Here is a 15,752-nt window from a genome sequence, read left to right as displayed (position 1 = left end):
ATTTTGTTTTTTCACCATAATTTATTTTTACGTAATCATGATTTTGTTTTTTCACCATAGTATTTTTCACGTAATCATGATTAGGTTTAATTTTCACATAATATTTTAAGGTTTTGTGTAGCCATGATTTTTTGTTTTTTTTTTCACCATAATATTTTTAAGTTTTGATGTAACCATGATTTTAGGTATTTTGAACATAATATTTTAAGGATTTGTGTAACCATTATTTTAGGTTTTTTCACCATTATATTTTCATTTATTTTGGTCTTTGCATGTTTTAAAGAAACAATAATTAATATAAATATTTTATCATAATAGTCATATTTACAAATGGAATGTTTCGGATAGAATACTCAAAATAAATGCAATTAAAGCAAGATTCATGAAATGACTATGAAAATTAATTAATGAAAGGAATTGTTTTGTTTTTATTGAATATTTGTGTATGAGCAAGGTGTTAATATGAGAGAGTTTACACTTTTCTTGAAATGTCGAAGTCAAACCATCAAAAGCCCATGAATATTAATTTTTCTTCTTGGAGTGAACATAAAAACTACAATTTTTTTGGTTCAATTCTTAATTTTAAGCCATGACACCTAAAGTTTTTTCCCTCTTGTTCTTCTTCTTCTTCTTTCTTATTTTTTGCCCTTTTTTGTTTAACACAATTAAAAGTCAATCCATGTTCAAATTTACATCAATTCTTGTTTTTGGTGATTCAACAGTTGACACTGGAAATAACAATTATATATTTACTTTATTCAAAGGCAATCATATACCTTATGGAAAAGACTATTTTAACCATGTATCAACAGGTAGATTTTCAAATGGAAAAATTGTACCAGACATATGTTAGATAATAGCATACACAGCGGAAGCATTCCAGAATCATACATCTTGCACGAATATAGATAACAATCATAAACACATATCACATACAAAGTATGCTGAAAATTAACTCAGGATTACCTCTTGAAGCGAAGTAAATTTGACTTCAGCTCTACGGTCTTCTACAGTGATCCCAATTAACAATTGAACTCTCTCAATACTTGGGTGGGCAAGTATTTTATAGAATACTGGCTTGTCTTTCTAGGTTAGAAGAATCCCTACTTATAGAGATGTCTTTCTAGTCCAAAGAGGAGAAGAAAGTGTAAATCCTTTTTCTTCAAGAAAACCCAAAGCATACGTTTCTTTCCTTGAAGAAAAAATGCACGTTACTTTTCCTTCTTCTACTAGAAAATAGGATTCTGAGTTCTAGTTAAATTGGGCACTGGAGGGACCACATAATTTATTACTCAGGCTTCCTATTATGAAAATAATTCCAAATAATTAATTTGAAATTATTCTTACCATAATAAATTACAAATCATTCCACTAAAAATTTGAAATTGCACTCCTCTATTTATATTTCGAAATTCATCATTAAACACTTATGTAATTCTCCATGTTAAGATTACAGATACTAATCAATAAATTAAATTACTGATGAATTTAATTCAATGATTATTTTCCTTTAGAGCGCTATACTTAACTTATTTCATGTGCCAGATTCATAAATCTTCCGGCCGGGTTTACACATGAAAACTTATAAGTTTCTCATAAAAAGGTGTATCATCAATCTCTATATTGAGACATGGATTCCATCAACTAACTAATTATTTCACCAATATATATTATCATCATCCAATCTACCAGACATACTGACCCATCTCAGAATCTTACCTTTTAATAAATCAAAATGATAATAATATATATAGATCATAATCGTTATATCAAGATTAAGAATATAAGTACATTTAACAGTTTAGAGAATATGTTTTTATCAGTCAGTCTAAAACATCTATCTCTGCTCGGTCACGTTCAATACATACAAAATGCACTAGCACGAGAAGTTAGAACTATACCATTCTCATAATCAAGATAAATTACATTTAATCTCGTGCTACAATCTTTCTGATGGTTTTGTCCAAAATTCCATCTACGATTGTGAACTATAACTTTAACTTATAAGAACCGATGATTTAATCTTCTGTGTATAAGCTTAAACTTTATACACCAAATCATCTACTATATAAGTTAAGGACACATACATGACAAATTGATCTATATAATGTAACACTTTATTGAATTGAATAAAAACACTTTATTGAATTGAATAAATGAATAAACAATTATTCAATAATAATACTATATCAAAACGCATGGTTCATAGTATATCCTAACAACATATTGGCAAATTTATTAAAATTCAAAAAATATGGTGTGCCACCATATTTAAATCCAAATTTATTGGAAAATGATTATAGAAGTGGAGTTCTTTTGGGTCAGGATATGATGATTTAACAAGTTTAACTTCCTGTGTAATTTCAATGAGAAAACAATTAAAATATTTTGAAGAGTATTTGAAGAAAAAGAAAAAAAAAGAATTGTGAAAGGGGCTTTGGTTATGGTTAGTTCAGGAAGTAATGATTTTATTTTTAATTTCTATGATGTTCCAACAAGAAGGCATGAGTTTAGTTTGGAGGAGTATCAAGATTTTCTTCTAGACAAGGTGCAATGTTTTGTCGGTAAATTCTCTATCACATCTATATTTCTTTTTTTAAAAAATGTTTTAGATGGGCAGTCTCAAAATAATTGTAAAGTTGTCTCCATGTAAAAGTCGGGTCATGAAATCAATCATCGATACTTGCATCATGTCAGACTGCCTACATTACATGTTCTTAGGGTGAGATTTTTAGTCGAATTCTGTGTATATGTGAAAATTTTTGTGCATCAGGCTACAATATTTTATAACTATGTTATTCGAGTTAGATTGTTATAGCATGTAATACCATTAGTGGTATTATTTACTTCAAACCAAGATTTCATGACTTTAAGAGATGTCACTAATACATTCAATATCTTTTTCCGTTTTTAATTTTTCTAGGGTGTTATTGTACTTGTACATATTTCTATTATTTCATCATACACTTATTTTTTGCCACCAATACAAATGTCATAATAACTTTATTTAGGAAAACTTAGATTTTTAGATCGACCAAAAGAAATTAACAAAATATTATAAATTATTATATATCTAGAATTCGAACATGTGACCTAAATTATTTTTTGCAATCTCTTTTATCACTACACCAAAACCTTATCTATTTTATGAAATTCCGTAATTTATAATATATAACAAAAAGCATTTTTTTTTACCTAATTGATATTTCATTTATAGTATTATATTGACCCACTTTTATTTGTCATATTGCGTTTTTCGAAAGTCAGTTAAATTTGATTACATTAATTTAATATTTTAAACAAAAAATTTAAATATTCAAAAACTATACGAAAAGTACTATAAATTGCAATTTCTTGCATGTCAATATGATGAAAAAACACATCATAAGATTTTCATTAAATATTTTATAATTTAACTCTACAAAAGAAAATTATGACAATTAAAAATGGACGGGAGGGAATAATAAATTTCAAGAAAAGGGAGTATATGTTTCCTAATAGGGTCTTTGCCGTTTCGAGTGCCGACATTATATTGTCCAGATACATTTGGTCTATTCATGCAAAATAGATTATCGTAAATATAGGGACGGAGCTAATAATTTGTATGTGAGTTCGATTAAATTCAGTAAATTTTATTTAAATAATATATTTATGTTAAAAATATGTATATATATTAAATTTAGAACTTAACTATTACTCTCGCTGTCCCTAATTACTTGTTCATTTTTCCTTTTTTAGTTGTTCCTAATTACTTGTCCATTTTAACAAATCAAGAAAGGACAATTTTGTTTACCTATTATACCCTCAATTAATTACTTTGAAAAAAATAAAACTTTTTGAAAATATTAAATTTTAATTCATCCACTTCATAATTAATAGGGGTAAAATGGTGNTATATTAAATTTAGAACTTAACTATTACTCTCGCTGTCCCTAATTACTTGTTCATTTTTCCTTTTTTAGTTGTTCCTAATTACTTGTCCATTTTAACAAATCAAGAAAGGACAATTTTGTTTACCTATTATACCCTCAATTAATTACTTTGAAAAAAATAAAACTTTTTGAAAATATTAAATTTTTAATTCATCTACTTCATAATTAATAGTGGTAAAATGGTGAACTCACTATGTCAATTATTGTTTTCTTCATAGGTGTGTCAATTAAAAAATGAACAAATAATTAGGGACAAAGAAAGTATCACTTAAAATCGTCATTATGAAATTTAAAATTCATAAAATAAAAATTCTAACTTCGTCTTTGATCTAGAAACAATTGCGTATGTTTCCGTAAAACTTACGACCAGATGGTACGTATCAAAGATTTTGAAGCTCGTTCAAACTTTAACGAATACGATTTTTTTTTATTTCAAAGAATATTTTACGTTCAAAATTAAATTTCCGAAATGAATATGAATTAATCGAGCCTCCGTAAGGAACACGTGAATCCATGAGGGCAAGCATGGGTATGACAAGGAATAAAGTGCTAACTAGCACGTGTTACCCACACCCCTTCACGCTTTCATGTTTTAATTATTATCAAAACACTATATTTTAATATTTTTTTACAAAAATACGGTGCCGTAATATTAATCTGCAGTTGGAATTGGACCATTCAGATTATAGTTTTTGACTTATTTTAACAGAAAAATTATTTAATTTAAAGTATATGTTTATATTTATTAATTACTATTCACTTTATTTTAATTTGTTCGTTCTATCTTAATGTGATATAAAATTTAAGAAAGTAATTTTTTTATGATTTTAAATAAATATATGTAGAATGTATTAAGATATTCTTCGGTATTGTAATTATAATGCTCAACATATCTAAGCAAAAAAATAAAAATTACAAAATTACAATAAAAAATATTATTTTATTGAAACAAATTACAAACAAAATATGACAAATAAATTAAAATAAATCAAAAGATTTTGTTATAAAACTTCTAAATATGTAGTATTTCATAACTACATTAAAAAAAATGAAGATCTATCACATAACAAGTTAATTTGAACGGATCAAAATATACTCAAGTATAAATGAGTTGTTTAATTTGATTCAAAGATTGGTAATTATACCATGTTCATAATCTAACTTGATCCATTATTTTTATAATTTTCATATTTACATTTCATAATTTCATTTAATTTAAAAGAAACTCATATAAAGTGCTCATTCAAATTTTATAATTTTTTGTGTAGTTTTATTTGTTGTTTGCTTGCAATGTTTCAACTTAAAAGTAAATATTTATATATATATTTTCTTTTATTTTTCACTTGATGTTCACGATCCATTAAACTCTCAACTCTTGAATTTGTATCTCGTAAGACTCAATCTTCCTATCATAATTTTTTTCATATCCAAAATTAAAATACAAGACCCAATCAATTATCCAATTTGACATATCTTTGATTTAAGATTATAAGATTCAAAATTATTTTCTTAAATTTTGTGTCAAGTCAAAATAAATGAGACTAATTAAAACAGAGGAAGTAATAGACTAATAGTTATAATAATCTATATTTATAGCAGTTAAATTAGGTGTACTTTATTCTAAATATCATATTCAAACGTAATTGATATATTTAGGATACACTGACTCTTAAACTTGACTCTTTGCCTATGTATTAAGTATAAAATTTGTCTCGGTTTCACAAATAATCAATTTTATGTAGTTATGTATCAAAATTAATTTATTTAGTATGTTTGATGTCGTATATATAATATCAATTTTATCAGTATATTTGGTATCAAATATTCATGTATAAATATATGTATCTGATATTAAAATTATATGTAGCTAATGTCAAAAATATATATTGTTACATTTATCAATATATCAATACATAAATACATATATATAATATCAAAATATACGTATATATAAATCATCACCGAACAACAAAGGGAGAAGATAAAAAGGTCGGTGAAAGAGCGAGCAGAAAAAGCAATCAAAGAGAATTATTTAATTATTTTAAAGTATAGAGTTATTTAATAAATAAAAACAATTATTCTTATGGGAAAAAAATCGTGATTTAGAGATTTGAATATTAAAAGCTGAAATTAAGTATATTTTCATAGTCAAAATTGAACATTAAAATGAATCAATTTGATAAAAAAAAATTATTTTTTATTCATATCTTTTTAAAAATCCAATAATGCCAAAATAGATATTAGGACCAAATACCAGAATTTATTTATTTATAGAAAAAGCTAGAAAATGGCAGATTAAAGAACTTGCTAGATTTCAAATAAACATAAAAGGATAAAGCTAACATGTGTCAGGATATTTTGGCTTCTTTTTTATTTTAAAAAGATATTGACACAAATCTCAAACTTCCCATTATTATATATAAAGAAGAAAAAAATATTACTTTTGGCTATAAATATTTTGTCCACAATTATGTTGTGTCTTGAGGCACATAAAACTATGATGTTTACCACATCCTTTTTTAGTCATAGACAAAAATGCTAAAAAGGGTAGAGTTAGTCGTCAAGATAAATGAAGTCTTTTTGAATCCCCAAAGGTCGTTTGTATTTTGGGTCGGCGCTAGAAGATCGATTATAAATCTTTGATTGAATTCAATAACGTTAAGTTAAATAGAATATTTATATCAAAATGTTTTTCATATATATATTTATATATATATATTATTGAATTTAGAGTACAATTATTCAGAATTCATAACGTTGCGATAATTTTTTCTTGATTTTGGTATTGTAGATGTTGAAAGGAGAAGTGTACTTGCTTGCAAGATTTGGAGGATGTTACGTTGCGGAAATTGAGGTTTAATTTTAATTATTTTGAAATATTTATGCTTGGAATTGATTTTTTTGTTATGTTTACAAAGTTTTATTATGTTGTAGTACTAGATTCTACCTATATAATTTCATTAGAATAGTTTTTTTCATGACCGTTAATTAAATGCCGCAAGACTTTTTTTCATGAAAAAAACAAACCAAACGTTATAGTTTTGCATGACTTGTAATAAGTAATTATGCTTTAAAGTTTTAATATTCTTAACTAGTTTTTTCACCATAGTATTTTTATGTATTTACATAGTCATGATATTTTGTTTTTTCACCATAATATTTTTAAGTTTTTACGTAACCATGATTTTAGGGTTTTTTTTCACATAATATTTTAAGGTTTTGTGTAGCCATGATTTTTTTGGTTTTTTTTCCACCATAATATTTTTAAGTTTTGATGTAACCATGATTTTAGGTTTTTTCACCATGAATTTTTTAAGTTTTTACTTTACCATGATTTTAGTTTTTTTCACCATAATATTTTTAAGTGTTCACTTTTATTTATTTATTTTGGACTTTACACGTTTTTTAAGAAATAATAATTAATATAAATATTTTATCAGAATAGTCATATTTACAAATTGTTTCGGATAGAATACTCGAAATAAATGCAATTAAAGCAAAGATTAATGAAGTGACTCTATGAAAATTAATTAATTAAAGGAATTATTTTGTTTTTATTGAATATTTGAGTATGAGTTGGGTGTTAATATGATATGGATTAGACCTTTCTTAAAATGTGGAAGTAATAATTCATACCACACTTTATTGATCAAACTTAAAAATATCAAATCATATTGAATTAATATGATACAACAACATCTAATATTTTTAAAGCATAAAATTAAATCAAAAGAGATTTATAATGAAAAAGTGTCTAAAATGCCCTTTTACATTTATTGGATAAAAAATGCCCTTTAATTCACCTATTTAAACCAAAAATGTCCTGAATGTTANGGATGCGCATCGGTCGGTTCGGTTCGGTTTTAGGTGTTATTGGTTCGGTTTATTGGTTTTCGGTTTATAAATACGTCAAACCGATAACCAAACCAATAACATATTTCTTATCGGTTTTTGGTTAATCGGTTTATGGTACTTAACGGTTCGGTTTTCGATTTAACCAATAAGAAAATACTCATATATATTATATACACAATAAAAAAATTTTCAAATAAACCATATGATTTTTCCAGCATTTGGCATGAAAGTAATAATCATAAAAGTAACAATCATTTTTCTTGCAAGTTTAGACACTAGACACATTCAAGGAAAAAGTGTGAAAGTAACAATCGTTTAACCATTAACAATAAGACTAGTAAATTTAGTATAGTCTTATTGGGTTATCGGTTTAACCATTAACAAAAATTATAAAACTGGAAACCGAACCAATAACCCAATAAAAAATTTTGCAAAACCATTTAAAAACCGTTAGCCCAATAACCCAATATCATTAAACCAATAGTGTTTTTTTCGGTTCGATTTATTGGTTAAATCAGTTTTTGCACACCCCTAAATGTGATACAACAACAGCTAATATTTTCAAAGCATAAAATCAAATCAAACGAGATTTATAATGAAAGTGTCTAAAATGCCCTTTTACACTTATTGGATAAAAAATGCCCTGAATGTTAAATTTAAGCGTAAAATTATCTTTTCTTTTAACAAAAGCTTATGACAAATGATTTTTTAATTAAATATATGATATTATTTTTCTTGATCCACATATAATAAATCCAAATTTATTTACAATGTTAATCCAGATCTATTTTTAAAAAAGATCCAACCCTCATATTTATGCATACTCCTAAATTCAAATAATCTTACCCTAGTTTCTCGATTATTCTCCCTGCCTTAATTTTTTTTCTTCTAAAAATTTGTTCTTCTACTATTTCTTTGTAAATCTAGTTATTTTATTATTATTTTTATAATAATCGTTGAAAGGAAAAAGTATGAAGGAAAATACTGGAAATCCACTAATTTTGAAACATAAAAAAAAAAAAAAGAACTACATAATAGATATAAGATGATCCATTTCAATTTTAAAGAAATCAATTTAAGGAATAAAATGAAGGAGTGTTAGGTCTTTTAGAATTAGATTTAAGTTAATGAATATGATTGTGAATGAATTCAGATTTAATTACATACGAATCAATAAAAATTATACTATGATTTAATTAAAAAATAATTTATATCATATTAGCGTTTGTCGGTTCACAATAGGTAGATTGACTGACAGTTTTAATTCAATCGGTGAAAGAATATTTTTGAGTACTTTCAATACGTTAAAAGACATTTTTAACCTTTTTCGTAATATCATACACCTTACACATGTCAAATTACTTCCTAAGAGGGTTGGTACCCCCCACCATCACCACCCCACCCTCCCCACCATTTGCCTATATATTTATCTTCACTTGGCCATATCTCTTGTTTCATTTATTCCAACCAAGTTTTTTTTTTCATCTATTTTATCTCTCTAAAGTTTATTGACCACCAAATGTCTAAGTGGAAATTAAGTTTTGATTCTTCATCATGTGAATTAGTTAGTGATGATGTCCATCAAAAAAAGATTTGGGACCATCCAATATCACCACAAACTCTACTAACCTTAGGTGTCCCTGGGGTGGAAAATCATGTGTCTAAATTTGGGACTAATTACTCATCAAATCCCTCTCTTGAAAAAAATCTACATATAGAGTCAAGAGGGAAAAAGAGAAAATATGGTGAAGATTTAGTGTATGAATTTGATGTGAGTTTTTAAACTCCCTCTTATGGTGTGTCAGTTATTTTATAGTCTGTTTGATCAAGCTTTTAAAATTTGTTTCTTGTTTGAAAAATTATGTGGATAGCAATTTGTGTTTGGTTATTTAATTAAAATAAAAGTTTTTTTTTTGTCAATATTACAATAGTTCTATATGCTTGATCAATATTTCAAAAGGGCGTTTGGAGAAAAAACTATCTTTAAGTGTACATCGATTTTTTGAGTTATTTAAGGTTTAAATAAGTGTTTGTAGACACACACTGGCTTGATTACCTCACTCTGTTGAAGTCTTTTTAGCTTCCGAAGAATTACAATTCAAAAACACTAATTAGTCAAACACCTCAATTTTCTGAAATAAGCATTTTTTTATAAATAAAATATTTACTTTTAATATTTTAGAAGCTTGATCAGACAGGATATAAGTAACTTAAAACATATCTAAATGCATTGTGCTTGTGGTTTAATTAGTTTTAACTTTATTATGATTTGATTTGTGATTATAGTACTAATCTTATTTATTATCAGACTAATAATGGAAGTGGGATTACATCAAGAAGAAATGAAGATGGTTTCCACCGATATTCAAAAACAAGTTGTATAGAAATGCATAAAATGAATGAGAGGGTTAGTATTCTTAGAAATTAATTACCTTGTTTAATTTGTTCTCTTAATTAATCACTTTATCTAAGTTGTAGAGTTATAAAAGTTCCTCATAACCAATTTAAGCAAGGTGCACCCTCTATTTCAAATTACATAACACACATTTCATTTTAGTCTGTTTGAAAAAATAACGATTAGAATTTACAAGCTATTTAATTTTGAACGTCTCAATTTCCTCATCGTGCAGAGACGTAGATACAGGATTGCTAAAAAGATGAAGGTACTGGAGGAATTAATCCCTAATTGTAACAAGGTTTTCCCTAATTCATCTTAATTATTATGTTTTTTCTATAGTACATTCGATAATTGCTCCTAAATACGTTGTTGTTTTTCACCTATTGAAATAATTAAGGTGAAGGAACGAAGATTGTTAGTTAAATCGGAATAATATGTGAACTAGAATCAGCACTTGTCTCGAAATGACAGGAAGCTACCACTTTATTTCATAATATTATACGCGTTTAATTAGTTTGTTCCAATTCCTTCATGACAACCTCACTTTCATTTGATTTGAAATAGAAATTTGGACTAAATATTTGCTCTTTTGACAGTCAAATAGAGCCTCAGTACTTGATCAAGCCATACAACACATTCAGGCCTTACAACACCAAGTCCAGGTAACTCCCGGCCTCCTCGTTACTAGTAGTCCAGAAAAAGATTCAGTTGAATATCCGTAATTAAGGCCTCTTATTATAATTTAGTTTTTTTTTTGCATCTTCTAAATCCTCCTCTTGTTAAAATTTCTGACTCTGCTACTTGCTTGCTAGGTGATGTCAATGGATAGAATCCGTGCATCGACCCTAGTAGCTGCAGAGAGAAACCAAATAATGCAGAGTACTCTGTATTTTAATCCTTACATGCCTATAATGCCAAGGATTGGAGCAATTGGCTATTTTTTTGGTTTTGGAAAATCTTTTACTTATAGCAATATGTGTTGCTCCAATTTTTCCCCAATGTTGTCAACAGGAGGTCAATTTCCATTTTTACCCCTCTCCGACGCCAATAACTTACTGCATCCCGTGCCTATAATGGAAGCATTTACGCGAGGCTCTGCATCCGTTGCTCCACCAGAAAAACGCGATTAGTTGAAAAGGAAATCTACAGTATGTTGTTCGAAATTCATTTGTCATTTTCAGTTATAAGGTTTAGAATAGTATTAGAGAAATGTGCAAATCAAGTGTCTTAGTATAAATAGGCATGCAGCGATTTGAGCTACATAGATTCAAGTATCCTTTTTCGAAAAATCATATTGTGTATATAGATTAAATATTACGTATTCATGTATATATGTTGAACGTTCTTAATGAAATTTCTTGCATGTATCTTCTTGTTATCAAAATGGTCCTGCAAATCAATATACATTGATTATTTATGTATGCAATAAGTATATTATATGTATATTTATACTTGATATACATAGCATATACATTTCGGCTACGATATTTTAGGACGGTCTAAAAAGTAACTAATAATAACAAGACCATGATTCTCTGCTCCAACCAGGGGAGTATTTAGGGGTTTCTCGGATTTGGATACACACTCGAAGAATCATATCGAATAATCATATAATGTACTCCCTCCGTCCACAATTGTTTGTCAGGGTAAGGTCATGCACATCCCTTAAGGAAAATTTAATACAAGGTGTAATTTGACTAATATAATCCTATTATATCAAAAATACCAAAAGTCCACATAACTTTTCAATTGAACTACACAATCATTAAGGGCAGAATTGGAAAAAAGTGATTAATTATTTCTTGATTGTTTAAATTGACAATTAATCTTGGACATCTATTTTTAGTATATCTGCCAAACAATTGTGAACGGAGGGAGTATAATGTGAAACATTTTGGTTATATAGATTAAGAGGGTCACTTCTAAAAAGTTTGCCTTTAAAAGCAAGTAAACACAATGGTAATCCAAAATCCTTTAAGATTACTATATTATGTGAAAATTTGACACATGAATGTTTCCATATTCTAAAGCAGCTTAATTCTGAACCAATTTCATAATCATATAAAGAAAAAAAAATACTTGTGTTAGAAGGTAATTAAAACAATACTTTTAAATTCTCCATCAAAGAAGCATTCAAATATACAACATGCTTTTCCACTCTTCCCATTGTTTATAATAATAACTTGTAAAGGGATTAAGGTAAAGAAGAAAAATTGTGTGTTCTTGTTTGGCTTGTTAAAAAAAATGAATAAGAAAATTAAAGATAAAAAAATGAATAATCACAGTCCAATGTCTTTGAGTGATCTAGTTTATAAAATACGTATTCAACTATTGTATAAATTTTATATATTCAAGTATAATATACATATAATATGCATACCTATACCGATAATATAAATAGTCAGTGTATATTTTGATCATATTGGTAAATAAGTTTGACCGAACCTTTTATATTATTAAGTTTACCAAAAATATATATCATTTTCATAAAGTCATTACAAAATTTGTTCCTTTCCTTAGAAAATTGCTACTATAATTTCATCAAGAAAACAATCTCCTATAAATATGTAATAATTGTGTACATAACAACATATCTTTAAACCATCAAAAGCTCATGAATATTAATTTTTCTTCTTGGAGTGAACATAAAAACTACAATTTTTTTGGTTCAATTCTTAATTTTAAGCCATGGAACCTAAAGTTTTTCCCCTCTTGTTCTTCTTCTTATTTTTTGCCCTTTTTTTGTTCAACACAATTAAAACTCAGTCCATGCCCAAATTTACATCAATTCTTGTTTTTGGTGATTCAACAGTTGACACTGGAAATAACAATTATATATTTACTTTATTCAAAGGCAATCATATACCTTATGGAAAAGACTATTTTAACCATGTATCAACAGGTAGATTTTCAAATGGAAAAATTGTACCAGACATATTGGCAAATTTATTAAAATTAAAAAAATATGGTGTGCCACCATATTTAAATCCAAATTTATTGGAAAATGATTATAGAAGTGGAGTTTCTTTTGGATCAGCTGGATCAGGATATGATGATTTAACAAGTTTAATTTCAGGGGTAATTTCAATGAGAAAACAATTAGAATATTTTAAAGAGTATTTGAAGAAATTGAAAGATTATTTTGGAGAAAAAGAAAAAAAAAGAATTGTGAAAGGTGCTTTGGTTATGGTTAGTTCAGGGAGTAATGATTTTATTTTTAATTTCTATGATGTTCCAACAAGAAGGCTTGAGTTTAGTATGGAGGAGTATCAAGAGTTTCTTCTAGACAAAGTGCAATGGTTTGTCAAGGTTAATTCTCTATCACATCTATATTTCTTTTTAAAATGTTTTAGGTGGGCAGTCTCGAAATAATTGTCAAGTTATCTCCATATAATAAATTAATAACAAATCGAGTCATGAAATCAATCATCGATACTTGTATCATTACAGGCTGCATATATTACATGTTCTTAGGGTGAGACTTTTAGTCGGATCCTGTGTAAATGTGAAAAGTTTTGTACATCAAGCTACAATATTTTATAACTATGTTATTCGAGTTAGATTGTTATAGCATGTAATACCGTTAGTAATATTATTCACTTCAGACCAAGATTTCACGACTTTAAAAGATGTCATTGGTGTCTAAGGCTTGCACACTTTATATATTCAATATCTTTTTCGTGTTTAATTTTTCTAGGGTGTTACTGTACTAGTACATATTTTGATTATTTCATCATATACTTATTTCTTGCCACCAATACAAATGTCATAATAACTTTATTTTGAAAAACTTAAATTTTTAGCCGACGAAAAGAAATCACTTGAATAGCATTGACATCTCTATCTTCTTATCACTTCTTTCTAAACATTTTTTGTGAATAATTTACACCATTACATCACATTTATATATGTATTATAGCAGATAACTTATCTGATTTTCTAGACTATATATCTTACTTTTTTTATGATAGTCAAATCTTATATACGATCTAATAGTGTTAAAATCACTCTCTATGGTTGATGTTTAAATATATATGTGTGTGTCCCCATAATTACCTTATAATTGATATAATTGTGTTATTTTTATTTATTTTTAGTACATGAAACTTGTATATTTTTTGTATCTTATTTTATTAGGAACTTTATGAACTTGGATGTCGTAATATTATAGTGAGTGGGCTACCTCCAATTGGTTGTCTTCCAATTCAAATGACAGCAAAATCTCCACTGCATAGAACTTGCATTGAAAAAGAGAATTCAGATTCTCAATCTTATAATAAAAAACTTGAAGAATTATTGCCACATTTACAAGCACAACTTAGAGGAAGCAAAATACTTTATTCTGATATATACACTCCTTTATCACATCTCATCAATAATCCACATGAATATGGTAAGCTTTCAATTATGTTGTTCGAGTTCTTCAAAAATATTACTGAATATGTATCAATTTCCTTATAAATTATATTTTCTTTAGAAAATTTGGTACAAATATAATATTATTTGTGGAGAGTAAAAGCGACTTCTGTGCATTTTTCATATTATGCTTGACTTGATTCTTGTATTAATTAGAAAATCCTTGTGTGAGTACATCATCAATCTAGTTTATACTATCTTTGATTTATGTTATCAATCTAGTTAATAATGTTTTTTTTTTAAAAAAAAGTATGATACAATGATTATTTTTAAATACATAGTTTTGTCTTAAATGCCAAACAAACAATCCTTTTTGACAAATGTGGGAACTATCATATTACAATTTCAACCAAGGCTCATTTCAATGAAAATAATGTTCAGATCAATTTACACATAGTTTATCTGTTTCATTGAGTATTTATTGTTTTATTAATATATATATTAGGTAATTTTACTCATTAGTAGAGTGGCCACACAAAGTCATGAACCGTGGTTAGTTGAACATTCTTTATCAAAATCATACTCATGACTATTACCATTTCAAAATATCCTTGAAATATAATTTGGGATAAATAGTTAATATATAGAGTGAAACAAAAATGAAACGAGTAAAATTGAAAATATTTTTTTTATCAAAATGAATGGTAAAGTACTTTACAAGCCTCCCTAAAATTACTTCTTTTTTTTCTTCTTATTAATCTAAATTAAATTTCTTTTTATTTTTATATTTATCTTTATTTTTACATAATTATGACAGGATTTGAAGAAACAAAAAGAGGTTGTTGTGGAAGTGGATTATTAGAAACAGGACCCTTGTGTACAAAAAAATCTCAAATGTGTTCACATACTTCACAATATGTTTTCTTTGATAGTATTCATCCAACTGAATCAGCTTATTACCAAATTTCTGAATATTTTATGAAGGAGCTTCTCCCAAAATTCTCAACCATTGACAACTTTTAATTTATTACATTCAAATAAAATTTGTAAAAATTTTTTTTAAAAAAAATTAGGTGTTAATTGGCTTCTGGTTAAGAGAGTTATTCATGCATTAAATTAGTGTAGGTAAATATCATATGTGGTAACTTTCTAGTTTCTTTGTATAAAAAATTCAGCATATCAACTATGATATGCGGTTTGTCATTTTATAA

General features: G+C 26.8%; 2 protein-coding genes and 1 pseudogene across 2 annotated transcripts; all 3 read left to right on the top strand.

Annotated features, from left to right (window-relative positions):
- The first annotated feature begins 589 nt into the window (after positions 1–589).
- Positions 590–2,653, top strand: LOC125856271 (GDSL esterase/lipase At2g24560-like; annotated as a pseudogene).
- A 4,004-nt stretch (positions 2,654–6,657) lies between these two features.
- On the top strand, positions 6,658–11,451 carry LOC125856459 (transcription factor PHYTOCHROME INTERACTING FACTOR-LIKE 15-like). Its single transcript, XM_049536013.1, has 5 exons — positions 6,658–6,786; positions 10,096–10,194; positions 10,418–10,483; positions 10,782–10,847; positions 10,998–11,451. The coding sequence occupies exons 1-5, from the start codon at positions 6,724–6,726 to the stop codon at positions 11,313–11,315; spliced, it is 612 nt and encodes a 203-aa protein (XP_049391970.1). The 5' UTR covers positions 6,658–6,723; the 3' UTR covers positions 11,316–11,451.
- Positions 11,452–12,873: 1,422 nt separating this feature from the next.
- LOC125855612 (GDSL esterase/lipase At1g58430-like) lies at positions 12,874–15,564 on the top strand. Its single transcript, XM_049535351.1, has 3 exons — positions 12,874–13,494; positions 14,323–14,578; positions 15,359–15,564. The coding sequence occupies exons 1-3, from the start codon at positions 12,874–12,876 to the stop codon at positions 15,562–15,564; spliced, it is 1,083 nt and encodes a 360-aa protein (XP_049391308.1).
- The last annotated feature ends 188 nt before the right edge of the window (positions 15,565–15,752 follow it).

Source organism: Solanum stenotomum, chromosome 2, assembly GCF_019186545.1.
Source record: "Solanum stenotomum isolate F172 chromosome 2, ASM1918654v1, whole genome shotgun sequence".
Taxonomy (NCBI): Eukaryota; Viridiplantae; Streptophyta; class Magnoliopsida; order Solanales; family Solanaceae; genus Solanum; species Solanum stenotomum.
Note: the sequence above shows the minus strand (reverse complement) of the source record. Positions and strands in the feature narration are given on the sequence as shown.

What these genes read in the sequence shown, in the direction of transcription:
- LOC125856459 (XM_049536013.1), top strand. Translation starts at nt 6,724, where the DNA reads ATGTTGAAAGGAGAAGTGTACTTGCTTGCAAGATTTGGAGGATGTTAC. An exon ending in TGCATAAAATGAATGAGAGG is followed by an intron (nt 10,195 to 10,417) that starts GTTAGTATTCTT and finishes CTCATCGTGCAG; the next exon opens with AGACGTAGATACAGGATTGC. An exon ending in TAATCCCTAATTGTAACAAG is followed by an intron (nt 10,484 to 10,781) that starts GTTTTCCCTAAT and finishes CTCTTTTGACAG; the next exon opens with TCAAATAGAGCCTCAGTACT.
- LOC125855612 (XM_049535351.1), top strand. Translation starts at nt 12,874, where the DNA reads ATGGAACCTAAAGTTTTTCCCCTCTTGTTCTTCTTCTTATTTTTTGCC. An exon ending in AAGTGCAATGGTTTGTCAAG is followed by an intron (nt 13,495 to 14,322) that starts GTTAATTCTCTA and finishes TTATTTTATTAG; the next exon opens with GAACTTTATGAACTTGGATG. An exon ending in CAATAATCCACATGAATATG is followed by an intron (nt 14,579 to 15,358) that starts GTAAGCTTTCAA and finishes TAATTATGACAG; the next exon opens with GATTTGAAGAAACAAAAAGA.